At 34.7% G+C, this 23,401-nt stretch overlaps 1 protein-coding gene across 1 annotated transcript in view; it reads left to right on the forward strand.

The window, feature by feature from the left end:
* Snx7 (sorting nexin 7) overlaps positions 1-22,000 on the forward strand; it is a 92,007-nt gene extending 70,007 nt beyond the window's left edge. Inside the window, exons 8-9 of the mRNA XM_027935209.3 lie at positions 4,897-5,049; positions 21,623-22,000. Coding sequence (XP_027791010.3) covers positions 4,897-5,049; positions 21,623-21,700 — 231 coding nt within the window. The 3' untranslated portion in view covers positions 21,701-22,000. The remainder of the gene's footprint in view (positions 1-4,896; positions 5,050-21,622) is intronic.
* Positions 22,001-23,401: the final 1,401 nt, after the last annotated feature.

Here is a 23,401-nt window from a genome sequence, read left to right on the forward strand (position 1 = left end):
CTCCTGCAGGTATCCCAGAATTGAAGTTTGATGTCATATGTAACTGAATGGGTTTTAATGTTTGTATAACACCGAGTCTCAGCAGGCAAGACAGGACAATTTGGGACAAGAAGTGCTTGTTTTACTGCTGTTGTCTTCAGGCTTTCAACTCCTACCCCACCTGTTCTCCAGTTCACCTTATCAGCAACACAGTCCTTTCTCCCGGTACCCACAGCTAGCCAGGCACCAGACTCTCCTGATTCTGCCTCCCAGCATTTTATCTCATCTGGTATCAGGAATCTGATTGTTGTTACTGCCCCCAGTCCCTTTTCTTAAACTCCTTCAGGGCTCCATTTATCATCTTCTAAATCCAAATGACTGCAGGAAAAACTCCTCTAGGACCTGACAATCACCTGCCTGTCTGTCTTCATCGTTCACTGTTCCCCCTTTTCATTCTCTGAGTACTACCAATCCTAATGAGCCACCTGCAACTCTTTGGAAACTCAAAAGTAAACATGCCTCTGTGCATTTACACCTGTCCTTTGATTTGCATGAAATACCTTGCATGTTCTTTATCCTGTTGCATTTATATTTCTCCATGTCTGCAGGAGTTCATAAGGGCAAAATCCATTTCTTCACCCTCTATTTTAGTTTTTAACAGAGCCCCTTAGATGGATGCTGAGCAAATGCTGCAGGGTGAGTTGAGTGAGTGGGAACAAATCAGATCCTGATTGGTGTTCCTGGTTATCTTCTTGGTGCCAATTTAATCTAAAAGGTTTCCTTCCTTCCACACTTCCCCTCTCCTTTAACCACCCTACACACCTCTGTCTAAGGAATCTATCTGATTCTGTCTTGGTCAAAACCCTCAGTGGCTTACATTTCCTGCAGAATCCATTTCATGCTCCATATCATTTCCACCCTCTAGTGGTCAATCTTCAATCTACCTTTCCACTTGGATTTCTCAGGTTTTTCCTTGCCCACTCCAGACTTTAAACTAAGCTCTCTCTGCTCTTTTATCCCATACTATAGCATATCACCTCTCTGGTTGTGTTCATACCATCCTTGTACTTAGGTATTTCTTTGTCCCAGTCACTGCCATGTGAATTAACAGTCAAAATATTCCATAATCAGAATTTAGAATTAATTTTCCATTCTGTATCTTTATTTTTTCCTGCATGAATATTTACTTTTTATTATAGCTTTTGGTTTTTGCTTTACTTTTGCATGTCTTTATTTTAATAGATTACAAACTCATTGAGATAGGAGCTGAATTAGTTCAACCTTGAAAATCACAGGCAAGCCAGCTCTGTTCCTGGTCCGATCCAATGGTTATAGATGGAACATATATTTGGCAGACCTTGATTTGAATTGCTGAAATGCCACAAACAACTGTAATCTCCATTAGTTCTTTCTCCCAGTTTCCCGGCTTATAATAGGAAGATGATAATATCCAATTTACAACATGCTTATGCAAATTAGATGAAATAATATAAATATATAGCTTAAAACAATGACCCGTGGCAGAAATGCAATAAATTATTCTTATTACTTCTATTCCCCTTCTATTGATATGGAATATTGGAGAATGATATTGTTTTGTTTGATTTCTTAGTATTAATGACTTTCATTTAATTGAGTGACTGTAGCTAGAAATTACCCATTAGCCTTGTTGTTAAACATAAACCCTTTTTTATTATCTTACAATCTTTTATTGTTACTTAATTCTGGTATTGCGACATTTTGTGGGCAAAAAGCATTGCTTGCTTCTTCAGTTTTTCCAACAGAGGGCCCAATTGCTGCCAGCATCTGTGAAAAGAATTATGCAAACTTTAAATCCTCCTTATCCCAACTTTCCCCATGCAATTTTTCAGTAAAATCTATGAATTGGATTTCCCATGGTTAGAACTATTGAACCCTGCTTTGTGGTGTTGGAGGAGGCACTGGAGCAAGAGAGGGGCTCCTTTGTCCTGGAAGGTATCTTAATACATCTTATTCTCCCACTTTGGTTAACTTTTGGTGTGCTCTTTCAGAACCTGGACAGGTAGTGGAGTCAGAATACATAATCCGTGCATCAAAGAAATGGCTAAAATTGAAGTAAATCGAAGAGAAAGACATCTAATTATATTATGCATTTATAAATTGTTAGGCAAGATGTTGTCCAGATCATTCTTTGAATAACATGATCATGGTCATTATCAATTAGTGTTTTTCCAATTTGAAATTATGGAAGATTATTCAGTGTGAGGAAATTCCTGTCTTGTTTCTCCCTTCCCAGTTGAAATAATAAAGAAAGAAATAGCAATGGAAATCAAGTTAGACCCAGGTCTGGCAGGAGAATGACATGTTGCCGGAGACCAAAATACCAAAAGAGAGAGGATCAGTGTCAGTTTTGCCAGCTAATACTGATGACGATAATGGTGACGGGCATAGAGAGCATATAGTAGGCAAATTTTCAGGCAGGATGTGAAACAGTGTTTTTTTTTTTTTTACATTTTGTGCAGTTTTCTTAAAAATCCCTATGAAGCGAGTATTATCATTTTTATATTTTCTAGACGAATAAACTACTGCTTCGACAGGGAGTCTTATCCAATGTCACATAGCTTATGAAAGAAGCAGGACTTAAGCTGATGTTGACCTAACCCATAGCCAGTCCTCTTCATCTCAGTCCTCTCTGGAGGTGAGAGTGAGTCTTACAAAACCTTTTCTCTAGGGAGTGAAGAAACCATTCACCAACCTGACCTGGAGTCTTCAATGAAGGGGATTTACAGATTGACAAGGGAAAACCCTTTGCTATAAATCTGTTATTACAGTAACCCCATTATAAGCTTCAATAGGAAAGGGAGGAAGAGAAAATATATGATTCTGATGCTGTGTTTCCTAAAGCCAATTCCTGGGGGGCCACCTCTTTCAGCAATCTCATTCCAATAGATTGCAACTTTAGACCACAAAGCCTAACTAGAGAATAACAGTGTGGTTACAACTGCTATGTGTGCTTTTTGACCCTAGGTGGAGGAGGAGAAACATTGAGTTACTACTTAATATTTGGATGATAAAACCCCATCTAACAACTCAGAGAAGTGAGGCTTCTAACAGCCCTGAAGCTTTGTCTATTGGACATAGATGTTAAATGAGTTTGACCTTTAACAATTTTACTTTTAGCTTATCCCTTAGCACCTACAGCCTGTCATTATTAGTTATTCAATTAATATCCCGTTAGACAGGTTCTCTAAGAGTTAGCAAAATCATTGCCCCAAAGAATACACATACCCATGAAGTACTAAATGGCCTCATTGATATGGTTCTCCCTCCAAAACAACAGAACAAGAAATTTAAAACTCTCTCACACACACACATACTCCCCCCCAATGAAACTCAATGTTACCATTGAAATAGATTTCCCATACTATATATATATCTCAGAAACAACACATTTTATTGATTCTAAGATATTTTCACATTGTAACATGTTTGAAATAGAAATTCTTCTTACTCAGGGACCTATTACAAATATACACAGTTATGAAATGGTGGTGATGCATAATATCCCATTTAAAACTTAGGAGGGAAGAAGTCATTTCTTCTTAAATCTTCATGGCTTTGGATCTCATGCAGTAAAACCCAGAGCTGTCCCACAGACTACATGGCTCATTGTGATCCAATCACCCACCACCTGTCTGACCCATCTTGAGTCTCCCCTGTTCCTTCTAACTGTGCTGAAGCTGTGCTGGTCACCTTGTTCTAGAAGAGCCAGTCATGCTTCCACTTGAGGTCAACTGCCTTCTTGATTCCTCTGCCAGGATCTTTTTCCCATTTAGAATGCCATGGTTCACTCACATGTCTCCTTAGAAATTTATTCAAATGATGATTTCTTATTTTGGTTTTCTTTGGTCACCTTATCTGAAGTTTGAGCATTATAACATTTTCTATCAACTTTTTTTGTTTCATTTATCTCTTTAGCTTTTATTACTGGCTGATAGTTAATATTTTATATTGCTTATAGATTCTCTCTCCCCAGCAAAGTATAAGCTCTACTAAAGCAGGAATTTTTGTCTATTATCTTCAGACATTTTCCATTTTCCAGGTCCTAGATGAATGCTTGGTTCAGTCAGGAAGCTATACATATATACACAGTCACATTCACACACACACACACACACACGATACACACACACGCACACACACGATACACACACACGCACACACACACACACATATATATAAACAATATGAAGAAAATATATAAGTGTAAAATATATTAGTCTGCCACATATAAAGAATAAGTCAGTGGACTGCATGCTTAGTTTGGTGGGTAAGATAGGGAGGGGTGTAATACCACCCTAAACGTTCCTAATGGACCTTAGATTTGGGGTCTAGCATCTTGAGATATAAACCTGTCTCTGTTTCCAGTTATCTGAGTAAAACTGTTCAAGTTAATCCCTGGGCCTTCAGACTGGACAACATAATCTATGTGAATGCTATAACATGTCAGTTAATTGAGCTTTCTTAAAAGCAATTGAAGACTGGGAAGATAAATGAATGAAACTACATCTTTTAACAAATAATTATTGTCACAATAATAATAATTATTGTCACCCTAATGAGAGTGTTAGTATAAAAGAATTTTGAGATAATTGTTGTTCAATTTCCTTCTTTTCGTGAATAGTGAAACTGAAGCCCAGGGTTGAAAGATTTACCAAGGTTAAGTGCTACTTGGTGGCAGACCTTAGAACTCTGTTCAATGGCCCTGACCAAATTCAATGTTCTTTTTACTTTAACTAGTACATGTGATAAATACTGGTAGCTTTTTAAAATGTTATTCTCAAGCTGTTTTGATATCATGTTCTACTTAAATTCGATGAATTCACCTCATAGCAAGACTACATAGATCAATTTCTCTCTCTTTGTGGCTTACTTCAGCTTACAGAAGAGATTGGAAAACTTGAAGATAAAGTAGAATGTGCTAATAATGCCCTGAAAGCAGATTGGGAAAGATGGAAACTAAATATGCAAAATGATATCAAGTCAGCATTTACAGATATGGCTGAGGAGAATATCCACTATTATGAACAGGTAAGTGGTGCTACTTCATACTGCTTTTTTTTTTCCATGCTGCTTTGTTTTTAAAGCGTTATATTCTCTTTCACTCACTACTATCCTATGTTGAAAGAATCAATTTTAAGAACCGGTTGTCCCATTGAAAAACTCCTTTGGCAACTCAGTTCCAGTGGAGTTGTTAGTTACCATTTTGTTTTGTGTATTTTTTCCCTTGGTTTCTTACATTGGAAGGATTTGAAATCTTTGAAAATATTTGGTAATGCTTCCTGGTGATTCACCTGTCTCATTCTGCTCCCTTTCTCTTTCTCTTTCCTGTATTGTAAAGTGCAGAAGGAAAAGGACAGAGGTTGGATAAGCAGAAAATCGATTCAGGGCCTATACCTTTAACCCTATATCCCTGCTATCTCCAGCTTAGATAGCTGCTCAAAACTCAACCACAAAGGAGTGTACTATTCTATTAGTGAAAAAGAAACAGTTTTTGAGGGGTTGAGGGGGTTCAGAAAAGAGCCTAGGTGGTGATACTTCATACTGTTTTATTTTGTTTTTTTTTTTTTCCATGCTACTTTGTTTTTAAAGCATTATATTCTCTTCTACTCTCTACTATCCTGTGTTGAAAGAACCAATTTAAATTCTTTTAAATTCTTAAGTCATCATTTTAAAATTCTTATCATTTTTATTTTCAAACAATTATTTTCATTATATAACTATTTCTCAAATGTCTTTCTCAAATGAATTTTATAATATTGTTGCTTTTCTCTATCCAGAATATTCTAAACATTCATCTTTAAATATTCTTATTTTAAATATATGTCTTTAACCTTATTTCTTGGTAAATTAATAAATACATGAAATTGATAAATTAAGGAAATCATATTTTAGTCTGGAATGATTGTCAGTAGAGGGTAGTTTAAATTGAAATGTTCATTTTGAAAGATTAACTGATATTTTCATATCAACAAGAAGAGTTAACTGGGTACTTCCTATCCCCTCCTGCCCACCTGGGTGGGCACCTGGAATATACAAGGCAAACACAATTGCAATTGTTTCTCATGTAGTTGTAGTCAAATATGGAAAGACTTAATGAAAAAAAGAGATCATGTTACAGTAGTATAAATTTCAGTGTAGAAAGTCATTGCAGAGGCATCTCACCTAATGTAAAAGGAATAAGGAAGTTGCCTCGCAGAATGTTTAAACTGATACCCAAATGACGAGTAACAGGTTGCAAGACAGAGAGATGTGTGAAAGAGCACTGCAGAGCGGAAAAGAAATACAGACCAAAGCACAGAAGTGTGAGAGACTTACGTTCATGTAACTGAGGCTTATTTCTGGAGGAAGGAAATGTAGTGTTCAATTGAAAGATTAGGCTGAAGATGGCATCATGAATTTTTAGTCTTTTGTCATTCATTCTAAGGGAAATGGGAACCATTAAAGAGTTTCCAGGAGGCAGGACTTGCCTTGTCCAGGGATCACTCTGGTTGTATGTGAATCAGGGTGGAGCAACACTGGCTGTGCTGAGCCTGTTTGAAGGAGGCTGCTGCAGCATCCCAGGCAGAGATGTGAGCTGACCTGGGGTTTCATGGTAGTGCACAAGATGTTAGTGAACAGTGTCAAGGGATTTTTTTTTCATGGGTAGAATTGGAAAGTTAATTTTCAATCTCTTTTTTTAGTTTTGTATTCTGCATTAAATTTAAGTATCTAAAGGAATTCCCATAAATCTCTGATTTTTGAGTGATTTAAAAATATCTCCCTTTTTATCAACATAGGGTTTTGTTATCACCTGTTTAAATCCTCAGTAGTAACTACCTCTCTTTTATGGTAAAACCTGCATATACTTATATTTCCGAATTAAATGACAATCAGCAAGATAATTTATTTTAAAAAGTCTTCAAAATTAGAGTATGCAATATATTATACATGATTATTATTATAAAATATAAGTATATTAAGGTTGAAAAATTGCATGATATATAAAAACAATGTATTTTTCTTTAAATGATAACGTCTGCCAGAATTTTCAAATTTGGACCTTTTTTTTTTTTTAAATGTTCAGATTCATCAAACTCTGACTAAAATGTTTGGGTTTTGACTATACTTCTTATATAAGTATGCATTTTGTCATTCTCATAGATTAAATGCAGTTTATATAAAACACTGTTTTCTTAGAAACAATTAACTTAGCATCACTGTGTCATGTTGCAAATTTTATTCTTTATAGCAGTTTACAGTTCTTAACATTTCTCCAAGTGAATTATACTTCCGAATGTAACTAAAAATTTATCAACTGCATAGCATCTTGGATATATAAATTTGGAGGTATCACTGATTTTATTTAGTGTAACTTCAAAAGATCCCTACTTCTTCAGTTATTTATTGTTGGTTTTTTTTCATGAGTGAAAAAATTTTAACATGTTTGGCACATCCATCCACTAATGCATAGTAAGGGAAGTTGGAGTCCTTAAATAATCGATGATTCTTAATTAGCAGAAAGAATATGAGGCCTAAACAGTGACAATCTGCTGTTATCTATTAACTTCAGAATGTGTCAGATATGCAGGGAAGTGAAATGTTTCACATCATGCTATTCCTTGCTTAATTTAGTCATATTCTAATGGAAGTACTTCCTTTTTCATCTATATTTACTTAGGTAAGTCCCCAAAGGGGTCTGCTTTTAGTATGATAGATAAGTGGGGCGTAAGCATTTGCCTTGGGATTTACTTGTGTGAAGTAAAATGATCACAGCTTGTTTACATCTTAAAATTTCTATATCAAGGGAAAAATGAAAATCAGATTTACAACTATGAGGCAAGGATCTATATGAGATTCCAATTATTGTCATATTGAAATGTTGTACTTAAACATATGGATTTATTAGTAGATAATTGACTGCAAATACAGAAGTGGTGTCTTGGACTAAACTTTGAATAGGTCAAGTGTTATTCTCATTCTATTCTATATGACTAATAATTAAGAATGAATTTATTGAGAGTGTAGAAAAACAAGAATAACAACACAGTGAAACCCAAAATCCAATTCAACAGGGTGAGTAATTTCAATGTATGGCCATGGGGCATTTAGGAGTAGGGAGTCATTCTGAGAAATATGTCCTTAGGTAATTTCATAGCTATGCAAACATCATAGAGTGTACTTACACCAACTTAGATGACTGTGATATCACTAGACACTATAATTCTGTGGAGCCACGATTCTATGAGGTCTATCATTGATTGGAACATTGTGTGACATTTGATTGTACAACGGCACCCAGATAGCCAAAGAAAATGATTTCCTGCTAATGTGAAAGGAATAGTGAAACAATAAGACACATTGGATAAAGTACAAGGATATTTTTAATTGTTCCCCCATGGGTACAAAAGAGAATTTGTTGTTGCTGTAGGTGTGATTATGCTAAAAATGAAGAAGGTTTCAGAGGACGTGATCCTTAGCAGATAAAATGAATTAGAAGAGTGTGTTCTTATGAAAGCTCAACTTTAATGTCATGGAATTTTCTAAACTATCCTGTGTCCTCTTACAAATGGATGTTGAATGGTTATTTGGGATTTCAGCAAGAAAGTGCAGCTGATTAGGAATTACTCTAGACTACTGCTGGGTTTAGCGAGATTGGTCCAAAAAAACAGGAAACTATCTATCAATCCAGTGGCATCACCTTTGCTATTAAGGAGATAGCGAATAGCTCTGATCTCTTTTACATTCTTGTTTAAGGCTTCTCAACTATCTTAATGTTTTTGTTTTCTTCATCTCTGACGCTTCAAGGACAGCTTGATATTAATAAAGAGTAAGGAATTCACAGAGGTAGCTCAAAGTTGTGGTAAAGGGAACTATGATCCAGCACTTCTTTAACACATGGAAGATTTTTTTGTTGTTGTTTTAATAGTGCTGGGAATTAAACCCAAGGGTGCTCTACCACTAAGGTATTCCCCAGCCTGTTTTTATTTTTTATTTTTGAGACACAGTCTTGCTTAGTTGCCACAGTTGGACTTGAGCTTATACTCCTCCTCCCTGAGCCTCTTGAATAGTTGGAATTTAGAAGAGGCTGCTGCTACACCTGGCTCAGATTCTTAACACATGTCTGCTAATTTACCATTTCTAAGTAGCTAGTATGATTATCCCTGCCCTGTGTATCACACACAGCATCTCACTTAACTTTCTAAGCCCCAGCCTCACCCCATCTCGCCCAAGTTTCAAGTAATATAAACATTTTAGTGATAATTTTTGACAAATCAAGCAGTTTGTACCTAAGTGAATTTAATGAAGGATAATAGCTTAGTCCTTTACATAGCTTATTTTAAATTATTAGTAAATATGTGGGAGTCCTTGTTTTATAGCCTATTTTTCTGGTCATAAAATTCATACATGCTCACCAAAACAAATAACAACAGCAAAAATTAAGTAGGTATACTAATGAATATAGAAGAAATACTAAATGCTTATAAGCCTATCTCTTGGAGAGTGGTATTTAAATATAACTACAAAAATTACTATTTGAAATTAAATATTAATTTAAACTTTTCTGCATGGTCATTTCTAAATGTGTTTATATGTTGATATAAACACATTAATTTTCTGTCATGATGATTAAAGTGAATAGATTATTTTGACTTTCATGTTTTCTAATCTTTTTGCATACTTTTTTCACATGGTTACAATCTTCACATGATACATTGTATTACTATATTTTCATTTGCTTAGGTAATTACAAATAGTGAGACGTTGTAAGTAATACTAGTAAGCTAGGTGTGATGACGGGGCCTGTAGTCCCAGATACTCAGGAGGCTGAGGCAGGAGGATCATTTGAGCCACAAGTCCAAGACCAGCCTGAGCAACATAGTAAGACCCCCATCTCAAAAAAAAAAGATTACATATAACTATTAATATTAGCTTTTTAAAAACTTGCTTGGCATGCTTGGCAAGAATTTCAAGAAATAACTCCATCAATGGGTATTACATTTCAAATGCTACCAGTCTTATTTAAAAATGTAATTTACTTCATGCAAAATCCTTTATTTAAGATTTGATTATCATCAAAGCACTATGGAGTATCCAAATTGAAGCTTCTATCTTGCCTATAGTAGGTTAAAGTTTATTAGGAAAGAATAATATATATTTTCACTTAAATAATACAATTTATAATGTGTTAACTTTTTTAATGGAAGAATATTTGAATTTATTTGCTTGAATTATAATGGATTTGTCCTTAGTGGATGGCAAAAATATTTACATGGACATCTAGGAGGCAGAAAATCAATTACAGTGAAGTATATTCTCTAGAAGAAAAATGGACTAATACTTCTCTAAAATCCAAGTCCAGTTATTGATGGGTCATTTAAAATTACAGAAATTTTTAAAAAGTGTATCTCATTGCAGTCCTTCAACTAAGTAGTGGATGGGCATTGAGTATTCAAAAGTTTCTTCAAGTATAGTTGTATTTATTTCAAAATGTACTCTGTATTATTTTGGTAAAATAGTAAATTCTAGTGAAGAGGTAGTTTGTTTTAAATTCATTGTCATCCTACATATTTTAAACATTTTGGGGGTTTTGTGAACATTTACTAGAAAAGAAACATTTTGATTATATGAGGTTAATCTATATCAATAATAATTATAAAATTGTTACCTAAGGAAGATTCTGATGGGTAGCATTTAGATTTTGTCAGAAATGTCAATCTTTTGGATGTAGGAAATCAGAAAATTAACTTTTTGAAAGGGGTGATTAGCAGATCAGCCTCTAGTCTAGTTAATTTGTTAGTTAATTCTAACTATCAAAGTAGAACTGTTACCTTGCCATGCCATTAACCTAGGGAGAAAGTCCCTTTTGTTTTGTTTTCCAAAATCTAAGAGGGAAAGCAATGGAAAGAAACCTTGGCCATTCTCAGTCATATTCCCTAGAATTTAGTAAAGTGGCTTTAAAAATTATAGAAAAGCTAGTTATACTTTCAAAGTCATCGACTTTGAAAGAGAACATGACTTAAGAGGAGTGAGCAGTTCTGAAAAGTGAAGAGTGAGGCAGATAAAGAATGAGCTCTGATTACACCCGTGGACCATGGACTGTGACTGTGAAGATGAAAGAGGGGGTGCAGTCTCAGATGAATACGGAAAAGAACAGGAAGTGTCAGGGAGGGCAGTTCAGGAGGAAGTGAGGTTTGGAGGGAAATAGTGGAAAACTTCCCAACAGTACCAGAGTCAAATCAGAGTGGTTGTGAGTAACCCTTTGGAAGCAAAAAACTTCTATAATAACTGTAACAAAATTAATAAAACGAGTCCCTTATGGAAACTGAGCAAATGGAGTTGCCTCATGTCTATTCCACTCCTTCTTTCTCCATAAAGAGGAATGCAAGTATGTATTGATAGGGTTCAGCAAACACACAAAAAAGAGGTAAGTAAAACCTAGTATGTTTGAAGAGATAAAACAAAAACTATACATTTCCACAAAAAGAGAAGGCTGGGTATATTGTTTATTTATTTTTTCAATGGGTGGTATAATAATCCTTCCTTTACTGTCTGGAAAGCAGTGCTTACAGAGCCCCAGTTGAAGCCCTTCATTCTACACTGACTCCTGGAGGGAAGATTGACAGGCCTCCACGTAGCAGGCCAAGTTTCTCTCCTAAGTTAATACTAAATATGGCTGCAGAATGGTGGGAATACTGGAACAATGACACCTGTTTCCAGAGTAGCTGACTTCCTCTGTAATTTGTGATGCGTGCTGTACACAATCACCTGATAATACTCAACTCTTTGTGAGCAGCCTGTCTTGGAGAGAGAGGATGGAAGTGGCAAAGGTTATATCCAGATAGAGTTGTTTAGTTCTGAGCCAAAGGAATGACAGGTAGTATCTAGGTTTTCTTTTAATATTTTGGAAAAGTGGCATAATAGATAGCCTGTATTAAATCATTATTTTTTTATATTGGCTCTCTTAGGTTAAATCTGTTTAAAGGGATACCTTCGTTAAACTCCCTTTCCTTATACAACCAAGGTTAACTAGAGTTGGGATAGTCCAGAATTATCTAGGACATGGATTTTTCAATCCATATCAGGGTGCTTTTTATTTTACCTAACAGTTACAAAAGCTTAACTTAAACCCGTGGACCCGGCAACAGAAATTTCCTGATGATGCTAAAAACACTCCTTCACAAAAGAACAGTCAGTATCTTTGTACCATATGAAGAACGTTTGACAACTACGTTATACATCCTGGAATCTCAGAGCCCAATCATGTGTGGGTTAGGTTTCCTGCAAAGTAAACATACCTGCTTGAGAGGCTCAGAGGCTTACAAGTTTTCCAATCTGTTACCTCCTTGAACTCATATTAGTTAGTCTTCTCCGTTGGAGGCACTTACTAGAAGCCTGAATGCCTGCGTTAGGAGATTCAGGCTGTGTCACACTATTTCTCTATGGACCACCCATTTCATTCAGGTATTGTTGCCTTCATCAACAGGGAAATATCCACTTTTCATCATCTTAATGCCATTAAATAGCAATCCACTGATAGCTAGGCACTTTCTCCTTGTGTTTCTTCTAAAGAAATCAACCGTAATCGTCTTGTCCTCCTTTTTACCATCTTGTATTATAGACATCATTTTATTATCAAGCAAGCCAGTCTTATTTCAAATAGAATCTAGAAGTTTATGATAAAAATGAGCAGACCACCAGAATGAGAGATGAAATAGCCTCATACGGCCTTAGAACTTTGAAACTTTATATTCTTACTGAGGAGAGACTTCACCATTGACCGTGTATCCAGAATCATCAATGGATGATTTTTTATTTTAAACCTTTTTGGACTGCTCATAATAGGCTCTTGCGGTCATCTGTTACTGGCTGACTGTTGGTGGGGAGGAGGTATCTTTGGAGACTAGCCACCTCAGAGAACACAAAACTGCCTTTTCAGTTTGACAGATTGTTACTAGGAATTTTGGATAAGTGAAGAAGCAAGAATTATAATCTGAACTCAAAGGCATCTGCAATTAAGATTAGATGATGATTTCTGTTCTTAATTAGATATCCAAAAGTCATAGCTGCAGCTCTACCTACCTGTGGAACTCTTTTATTATGTTGCATATAAATCTGGAAGATTTTTGTTTTGTTAAGTTTCTACTTTCTTAAAAACTTCTATTAAAATATTCTTACCACTCCCATGTATTCTATAATATAATTATATCTCAGTTATCTGCACAAATGAAATTAAGCTTAGGTGTGAAATGCACATTTACACCATAGCAGTGACCCATCCTTTGGACTAAATGCATGTTTTGTGAAGTTAAATTAATCAGAGATTTGAATGGAAGGGGATTAGAAAAAGAAATGGTTTAACACACATGTTCATGATACAATGCATGATACAACACCTTGATAATGAGAGTGAATTTACTAGTGAAAAATACTGGAGTTGTGTATCATGATGCCACTAGCTAATCATATATCTTAACCATGTCTTCTCTGCCCATTTGAATCTGACAAAGGTTTTGACACTTTTTTCTTTATCCCTCACCTTGCCCCATTCATATACACACCCTTCACAAATCTTTAGGAGACTGAAATTAGAACACATAATGCTTTAAAATAATGTGCTTCAACACCAGAGTTGTACCTTGATAAATTTACCAGTAATCTAAAGATAAATGTGCTCTCTTACAGTTTGTTGTATTTCAGTGAATGGTTAAATAAAAACATGTACACCCGATACTTGAAGTATTCATTATTTAACAGGACAAATTTCATGCAACTGACTTGTTTTAAGTCAAAATTAGTGATGCTAGGATATATAGAAAGCATGAGTTGAAAAGATATGAATTCAAATTTAGGCTTTTATATGAATCCCTCCTATAAAATTTTCCATATTTTAGATCTTTTGGAGCACAAATGTATCCCATGTGTAAAAATGAGAGGAAATGGAATAAATTACATCTAGGGATCTTTCTATTAGGGTAGACATCTTCAGAGCAATACTACAGAATAATAAATAAATGGACCACAAGATGGCGTTTGTAGCTAATGAGTCCTCTGCAATCTCTGTTGCCGTCATTTTGAGTATTATTGTAGTGTTTTCAAATGCAAACTTATCACTCACATTCCTGAGAGATGTGTAAAAGTAATTTTAGGAAAATATGCAAATTATGATTTTAAGGTTACAGATACTTCTAAAATTATAAATTGGCAAATGATTCTTAGAAGTTGAATTTAGGCTTTTCCAAAAATGAAATTCAGTGGATAATTTGAGCTATTGCAAATAATAGAAATTTCTTTTCTCTATCAGAATCATCTTTGCTTTTTTTCCAGGCTTATTATAGTTCAGAATTTCAAAATATGCGGCTCCTGAAAGTTTTCACTAGTATTTCACATCTTAGGTTTAGGTGATAAAAGGTATTATTAAGATGTTATACATCTATTACCCTTATTATATGATCTATAATTTTTATTTGTACTAAATAACTTTGCAATGATAGTGACCTATTGTAAAAATAATTATGAATTAGAACTTCACTGTTCCCTTAAATGTAGGTGATATCGTCTGTTCCCAAGTTCATTTAAATCAACATTAAAATACTTAGGGACACTGAATTATATTTCATATTGTTAGTTTGTTGAGAATGATGCAATTATCATGGTACTCTCTAAATTAGTGGAGAAAAATAGAAACACAGCAACTTTTGACTTAAAATGGTTTTAATGGAAATATATAGTAAGGTTTGGCTTTTTATCATTTTACAATGATAAGTATCATTGTTATTATTTTAGGCAAATTTCTAGTTATTTTATTAATGAAGTCGTACATAGGTCATACTTTACTAATTTTGACTTATGTGATAATTTGGATGGAACTAAGTTTTCCAGTAGCTATTTCCATGAAGAGGTGAGCTTTACCTGTGGCATTTGCCTATGGTGGCTAAGAGCATGGGTTTTGGATGGGCATAACTTGTGACTTTGAGCACAGTGACCTTTCAGTGATTCTCTTTCATCTTCTTTAGTTATCCTCAGTATCCTCTTCTATAAAGTGAACTTAGAAGTACCTACCTCATCATAGATTTATTGGGTATTAAAATATACTTGTACATATGTGTGTGTGTGTAATGGGATATGTGAAGATGAAAGAAAAGTTTTAGAAGCAAAGTTTAATATTCCCAGTGAGTCATCAAATGTAAGTTGTTTTTAAACTTTCTTGTTTATTAATATCTTTCCAGGAGTTTCAGCTAGCATACATCTCAAGCCACTAATTTTATGTGAGCCTGTAATTGCCAATATATAAAATAGGTTTTAAAGTTGCTAAATGAATGAATGAAAAGCATTTCTCACTCAGTATCTTGTACATAATAAGCATTCAGTAAATGTAGGTTAGTATAGTAATAAAGCTATAATGGTGATTGAGAATATTTATCATATTTATTATACTTATCTTTAGAAACTATTTATAATGATAATTATTTTACAAATAGTTAGAAAGGGGAGGTACAACTTAATGCTTGCCACATTCCATACTGAGTCAAACTATGTATGTTATTCAGCTTTTTGTTTCTGTGATTAAAATCCTAACTTAGAGGGACTATGGTTGGCTGGCTCAAAGGCAGGAATATCATGGTGGAAGGGCCTGGCAAAAGAAGATTTCTCAGCTCATGGCACACAGGGCACAGAGAAATAATGAAGGGACCAGGGAAGATAAACCCTCCAATGCATGCCTCTCCTGACCTACTTCCTCTATATCAGTCCCAGTAGTTTATTCAGCTATCAATGGAATAATCTATCAAAGGGATCAGTCCACTGATGAGGTTAGAGTCTAACCATTGTCCAAAAGCCCTATCTCTGAACCTAGTTGGATTGAGGACCATGCTTTCAGAGCATGAACCTTTGGGGACATTTCAGATCCAAACCGTAGCACTAATCCTATAGAAGCCTATTAATACATTGTATGGGATCTCATTTGTTGCCTTCCTGTTGACCACAGGTAAGCTCTGGAAACTTTTAAGTTTAGTTCTGGGAAGAAACTTAATGGACACACATAGTCTAAACCCCTTTTCTGCGAGTAGGCAAATAGGCCTAGAAATATAAAGAGATTTGCCTTCAGTCACACTATGGGATAGAACGTCCTCATACCCCATGAGCCTGAAAAAATATCAGTATTAATTCTTATATGTGGACACTCCCATGGGAAGTTGTATTGTATCTAGAGTAACAACGTTAATGTCACTGTTTATTCTTAAGAAAACTCAATCATTTTGTGGGACCACTACCTGCTTATAAAAACTGAAGAGACTTTTACCCCTTCTTATGGTGAAAAGTCATCAATACCTCTGCTGAAATGAAGAGATTTGTTTTCAAAACTAAGTTTGTCTTGGAATTAAAGGTTCATTTTCTAAGTGTTCCATCTTTGTGTTTGAGATGGTTTTAAACATGTATAGGAGCTTAAGGTTTTGCTTCCCAAGGATGTGTGTCCCTAGCTCTTCTGGCCTGCTGGTTCTCTTTGGATTCTCTCCTTCCAGAGAAGTTTCAACATTAACCTTTGACTACTGGAGCCATCTGGGAAAAATAAGCACTGGATTTTCACTTAAGGGGCATTTGAAATAAACTTGTTTTTAGTCTTCCTGGATAGCAGCATGCATGGCATATTTAGCCACTATCTTTACCTGGAACTGAGGAGGAGCATTCCCCATGGTTTCATATGGGGAAAGGTGGGTAGGAGTGTATGGGGTGAGCATAATACTGTACTCTAGAATGAGTTTTCTTAACTAAAATTGGGATGACCTGATTTCATCAGAGCATTGTTACATCAAATGGAATAATATGAATGGAAAATGAGAACGCTTTATTCAAATGAAAGTGGAGCGCCTTTTGTTGATTTTTCCTATAACAATATGAGAATCTCAACTAGAATGAGCTGACTGGTAAACTAGTAAAGGTCAGGCTAGCACCGATGCTGGATATTTTCACTTGTCACTCTGATTTTGACTGATGTTAACTAGCCTCATAGATTGTAATGATTTTAAAATGGGAATAAAGGCAAAGCCACATTATTAGAAACAACTCTTTAAAAACTGTAACTTGGAAATGAAGGCTAGTCTTACACTCAGTTTCAAGATTTTTTGTTGTTGTTGATTTAATGATTATTTAAATCCTTCAATGATCACAAAGCCAAGCACAGTAATAGGTACTCACTGAACTGAGCATAAGAAGACAGAATAAAGAGAGTTTAGAATTCACTGTTTGTTGTTTCTAAAAGATGTGTATAAACTTTACACATGTGCAAGAAAGATACCAGGTAACTCAGCTGATTATTGAACATTGGTTGGAAGGGGCAGTTGAAAAATACAATTTTTTATTTAGTAAAAAATCTTCTAAGATTCCAAAATCTTGATCTAGTAACATCAGGAGTGACATAGTTCAGGGTCAGATCCTCATTTTGCAGGCCCAGATCTTCTTCGGTCAGCATCCTGAGTGTAGATCAGGCTTGTTTGGCAAAACTTATCATTAATAAGTTTAGAGACCAATAGAAATCAGGATGTCAGTTCATTAGTGTTCAGGTAGAATACAGTTTTTGTGATGACCAGCATTTAAGCATCAGTCATTCAATACATTCCTTCTCTGTTGTCATATGATTTCATTTACTGAGCACCTGCCACATAACCTGCTATGTGTTAACGTAGTTGTCTTCAAGAAAGAAATAATTTCTAAGAAATGTATAGAGAATCAATATACACAACCTTTGTATATACTCTTTCCTAAAATTTGATCAGCCTATTGCCTCTGTAGTCAAACATTTTCTTACCTCCTCTTCCAAAATTGTTCTTTTTCCACTATGTAAAAGAGAGAGAGTTCTTGTCTTGCTTGCCAGTGACTTTGTAAGTGTATCCCAGTGATAATTCAGGCAATCGGTTACTTCCCATTTGGTGACAATAAACATTGACTATCCTATATATTTGTACTTAACATCATAATTGTACTACTTCAACCATTTGAGCCTTGGCTTTCTTATCTGTAAAATAAGATTCATAATAGTTATTATCATATTTAAGAAAGTAGTATGTAAATTAACCGTTATAATGCTTGACCAAGTATTCATATCAATATAAGGTAGTTGTAATGTTATTTCTGTTGTTATTACATATTAGTGGTTTTATCCATTTAGTATTTCAAAATACATAAATCTTTCTAACTCTAGTATGGAATATGGTAAGGGAATAATAGTTCAGTACCAACTTTGTCTCTTTTACGAGGTATCACTATCCTTTTCAGTACTTACTTTAGAAATGAAAATGCTCATTCACAACACTAGTAGAGTTGGATGGCTAATGAAGTTAACATAGTTGAGCCAGAATCTGATGATGATGGAAGTATGTTCCCTTGATGAGTAGTGCCATCTTTGGTGAAATTTGGATTGCTTATTTGACAGGAATCCTAAAGAGAACAGAGGTCTCAGAATTTATTTTGAATTTTACTTCAGGGACATTTATAAGTTTGTTTAAATGTTTGACAGTTATCAAAAAGATATGAGATCTTCTGAGCAGTGATTGCTTTAGGCTGCCTTGCAGGGTTACTAGCTGCTAGATCATGTGTGCATTTGCAGAGAGACCAGAAAGCTGCATCAGAAAGAAGGTGAAGGGGTTCCCCAGATGGGAATTATGACTCTGCTGTCTATCATCCCTCCCAACCCATTTAATAGTTTTCTTTGTTTTGTAAGCTTCTAGATAGATTTTTTGTTTAGAGAGAGAGAGATAATTTTTTTAATATTTTTTTTTCAGTTTTCGGTGGACACAACATCTTTATTTTATTTTTATGTGGTGCTGAGGATCGAACCCAGTGCCCCGCACATGCCAGGCGAGTGTGTTACCACTTGAGCCACATCCCCAGTCCTAGATAGATTTTTTAAAAGTTAGTTTGGTATCTTTGCATTTACTTCATACTTTATACTGGAAGTTTGGTAAAGGAGATTTTTATTTGTAAAGCTGAGGTTTTAATTTCTTTTTTTTCTTGGCATTGAAAATAAATAAAATACTAACAACGGTTAATATTTATTGCATGTCTGCACGTAATATTAACTGTAGGAATTTTATAGATGTTCTTCCTCAGCATATGGAATTTCTATTTCTAATTTGTTGAGAAACTTTTAAAAAAATCAGGAATAGATATTGGAATTTGGAAATGTTTTTCCTGTCTATGCTGAGATGATATCGAATTTAATATAGTCAATTATATTGGTTGGTAGTTGATGATTAGTCCAACCTTATATTTTGAGGAAAGCACCCATTTGGTTGTGATGTGTAATTCTTTAGACAGATTGAGGGATTTGATTTGCTAAAATCTTGAGATTTTTTTGCATCTATGATTATGAATAAAGTTGGTTGCTCATTTTCTTTTCTTGTAATGGCTTTGGTTTTGTTCCAGTTGAAAAGCTCTCCTATATTTTGGTTTTCTGGAAGAGTTTGTGTAGGATTAGTATGCTTTCTTCCTTAAGGGAGTTATAGAATTCACCAAAGAAGAGTTCTGAGCCTGAAGTTGTCTTTGTGGAAAGATATTTACTGCAAATCTAAATTCATGTGGGCTATCTGTATCTTATGGAATGAGTATGGTAGTCTGTATCTATTGAGCAATGGGTCCATTTCATCTATGTTTTCAAAAGTGTGGACATGAAGTTCTTCACAATATTTCCTTTTTTCCCTCAGTAGAATCTGAGCTGACATTATGCCTTTCATTCCTCACCATTGATAATTCATACCACCTATTTTTATGATCAGTATGGCTAAAAATTTATCAATTATATTAATCTTCTCAAAACATCCAATATTTAGTTTCTTTTTTTTTTTCTCTAATATTTTTCTTTTATCCTTCATTGATTTCCACTGATCTTTTCTGGGGTTTTCTGTTGTTGTTTTGATTTGGGTTTTTTTTGGTGTGTGTTTTACATTTTCAAAGTAGAAATCAGAGTCATTAGTTTAAGACCTTTCTTCTTTTCTAATGTAGGTGACTAGTGCTGTTTCTATATGTACAACCTTTTTGAACTATTACAATTTTTGATATGTTGACACAGGGGATTATTTATAATTGTCCCACTTGGATTTTAAATATTTGGTGTTTTTCATATAGTTATTACCAATTTCTAATTTAAATCCATTATATTCAAAGAACATAATTCATACTGCTTGAATCTTTTAAAATTCATTGAGATTCCCAATATGATTCAGAATATGGACTATCTTGCTAAATGTTATATGTGTACATTAAAGAAAAATGTGTGTTCTGTTTTTGTTCTATTGATACCAGTTAAGTCAACTTGATTGAAAATGTGATTCAAATCTATTTTATTGCTTTTTTCCTCAGCATATTCTATCAAACATAAGATGGGTATGAAAATCAATAATAATTATTTGCCTTTCTCCTTGTATTTCTGTCAATTTTGTTTCACAGATTTTCAAACTTTCTCATTTTGTGTGTAAACATTTGAATTATGTCCTCTAGATAAATTAGCCCCTTTATCATTGTGAAATTATCATTTTTACCTTTGATAATTATCTTTGCTCTAAAATCTACTTTTCTGACATTAATATAGCCATTCTAGCTTTTCTTTTGACATGTGTTACATGATATATATTTTTCATCCTTTTAATTTTAATCTATTTGTGTCCTTTTATTTAAAATGTTAGCAATTTAAACAAAATTAATGTGGGTATTTTTTCATTCAGTAGACCATCTGTATCTTTTATTGGGTATCTGGTTGATTTAATTGATTGATTATTGATATGATTATGTTTGAGTCTTTTATCTTGCTGTTATGTGTGTGCATTTACACACACACACACACACACACACTTTTTTTTGGGGGTCCCATCTGTTCATTGTTCCCATTTTCCAATTTCTGCCTTATTTTGGCTTAATTCATATTCTAATATGAATTCATTCTGTTGGTATATTAGGCATAACTCTTGTTTAATTATTTTAGTAGTAAGATAGCCAAGCATATTAATGACCAAATCTTACCACCCAGTCCCAGCAGATCATCATAATATAATTTATATTATAATAAGAATATTATAATATATTTGCTAATGTTTTGAACTCTTTGTGCTAGGCATTCTGCAAAGAGATTTACACAGATTATATAATTTAGTTTTCACAATTGCCTTATCAGTAAGTACTGTTTTTAACCTGATTTAGAGTTAAAGAAATGATAATAATAATTAATCAGCTTTCCTAAGTTCTTCCGTGATGTGGTGGGATTTGCCTGCACAGGGCATTCATGCATCCTTTCTGTTCTGTTCACCTGCCTAATGCCTCCTCACTTCCAAGTGGGTTCATCTTTTCATCTGTAACTTTGAGCTCTGTTTTCTCTCTTGACAATGGGGTAGCAGTGCATTATTTAAACAAAGTAACCCATGCTTATCTTTTAAATCTAATATGTTTTCCTCTGGTTTAGCAATAGCATCCCGGTTAAGATTGAAAATATGTGGGAAATGACGTAGATTCTGGTAGGCTGATGGGAGAGAGGAGTAGAGAAGATTGCTGTAGGGACAGATGAGGCAGGGTTTATGAATTCTTTGCACTCTGAAAGTGAACTTCTGTTGGTCTCCTCATCTGTGTTTCCGTTATTCAGTGCCTTGCTACGTGGGAGTCATTCATTACATCACAGACTGACCTCCACTTGGAAGAAGACTCTGAAGATAAACTTTAATCCCATAAGAACTTCTGTTTGGTGTTTGGGAGACAGCATCTATCAACCAAAGTTATTCTGTAAGGATTGGCTGTGCCCTGTATAAAGTGGATGAAAATGTTTCACACTATCTGGAAAACCGATTTGAAAACTCAGGTATTCCAGGTCATTGACATGAATTTGGATGTATATATAGAGAAATCTATCTATATAGATATATAGATACGTCTGTATATCTACATAGATAGATTTAGCTTAATTTTAATTATGTTCTTAAATTTATGTGCCAATAATTGCATATAGAGATTTTTTTCTTAAATATTTGATGTGGAATATTTCATTTTAAATATGTTGTAAAGACTGAGTTTTAATAAAAGGTTTAATATGAAATGAATGGCTGTGGTGTGTTCTTTTTCAATGGATAGTTCAAGACTCTGAAACATATTCTAATATGAATTCAGCTATGTTAACAGGTATGCTGTGCATTCATTTTAATTATAATTTTCTCTCAAATACTATTTACTTTTATATTAAGAATTTGAAGTAAATATCAAAAATTACTTAACATGAAAAATTAATAATAGCTCTTAAAATAATTGATTTGTTACAAGTTAACCAGTTTTTTTCCTACACTTAAAAGATTAGTTTTCTTTTTTTTTTTTTGTGGTCTTTTTTTTTTTAATTTTTTATTGTTGGTTGTTCAAAACATTACATAGTTCTTGATATATCATATTTCACACTTTGATTCAAGTGGGTTATGAGCTCCCAATTTTACCCCATATACAGATTGCAGAATCACATCAGTTACACATCCATTGATTTACATATTGCCATACTACTGTCTGTTGTGTTCTGCTGCCTTTCCTATCCTCTACTATCCCCCCTCCCCTCCCCTCCCCTCTTCTCTCTCTGCCCCCTCTACTGGCATTCATTTGTCCCCCTTGTATTATTTTTCCCTTTCCCCTCACTTCCTCTTGTATGTACTTTTGTATAACTCTGAGGGTCTCCTTCCATTTCCATGCATTTTCCCTTCTCTCTCCCTTTCCCTCCCACCTCTCATCCCTGTTTAATGTTAATCTTCTTCTCATGCTCTTCGACCCTACTCTGTTCTTAGTTACTCTCCTTATATCAAAGAAGACATTTGGCATTTGTTTTTTAGGGATTGGCTAGCTTCACTTAGCATAATCTGCTCTAATGCCATCCATTTCCCTGTAAATTCTATGATTTTGTCATTTTTTTTTTTAAATTTTTTATTGTGGGTTGCTCAAAACATTACAAATTTCTTGACATATCATATTCCACACTTTGATTCAAGTGGGTTATGAACTCCCACCTTCACCCCATACCCAGATTGCAGAATCACATCAGTTACACATCCATTGATTTACAAATTGCCATACTAGTGTCTGTTGTGCTCCGCTGCCTTTCCCGTCCTCCCCCCTCCCCCCTCCCCACCTCTCCCCTCCCCTCCCCTCCTCTCTCTCTACCTCCTCCACTGTATAACCCTGAGGGTCTCCTTCCATTACCATGCAATTTCCCTTCTCTCTCCCTTTCCCTCCCACCTCTCATCCCTGTTAAATGTTAATCTTCTTCTCCTGCTCTTCATCCCTACTCTGTTCTTAGTTACTCTCCTTATATCAAAGAAGACATTTGGCATTTGTTTTTTAGGGATTGGCTAGCTTCACTTAGCATAATCTGCTCTAATGCCATCCATTTCCCTGT

This window comes from Marmota flaviventris, chromosome 10, assembly GCF_047511675.1.
Source record: "Marmota flaviventris isolate mMarFla1 chromosome 10, mMarFla1.hap1, whole genome shotgun sequence".
In the NCBI taxonomy this organism is placed as follows: Eukaryota; Metazoa; Chordata; class Mammalia; order Rodentia; family Sciuridae; genus Marmota; species Marmota flaviventris.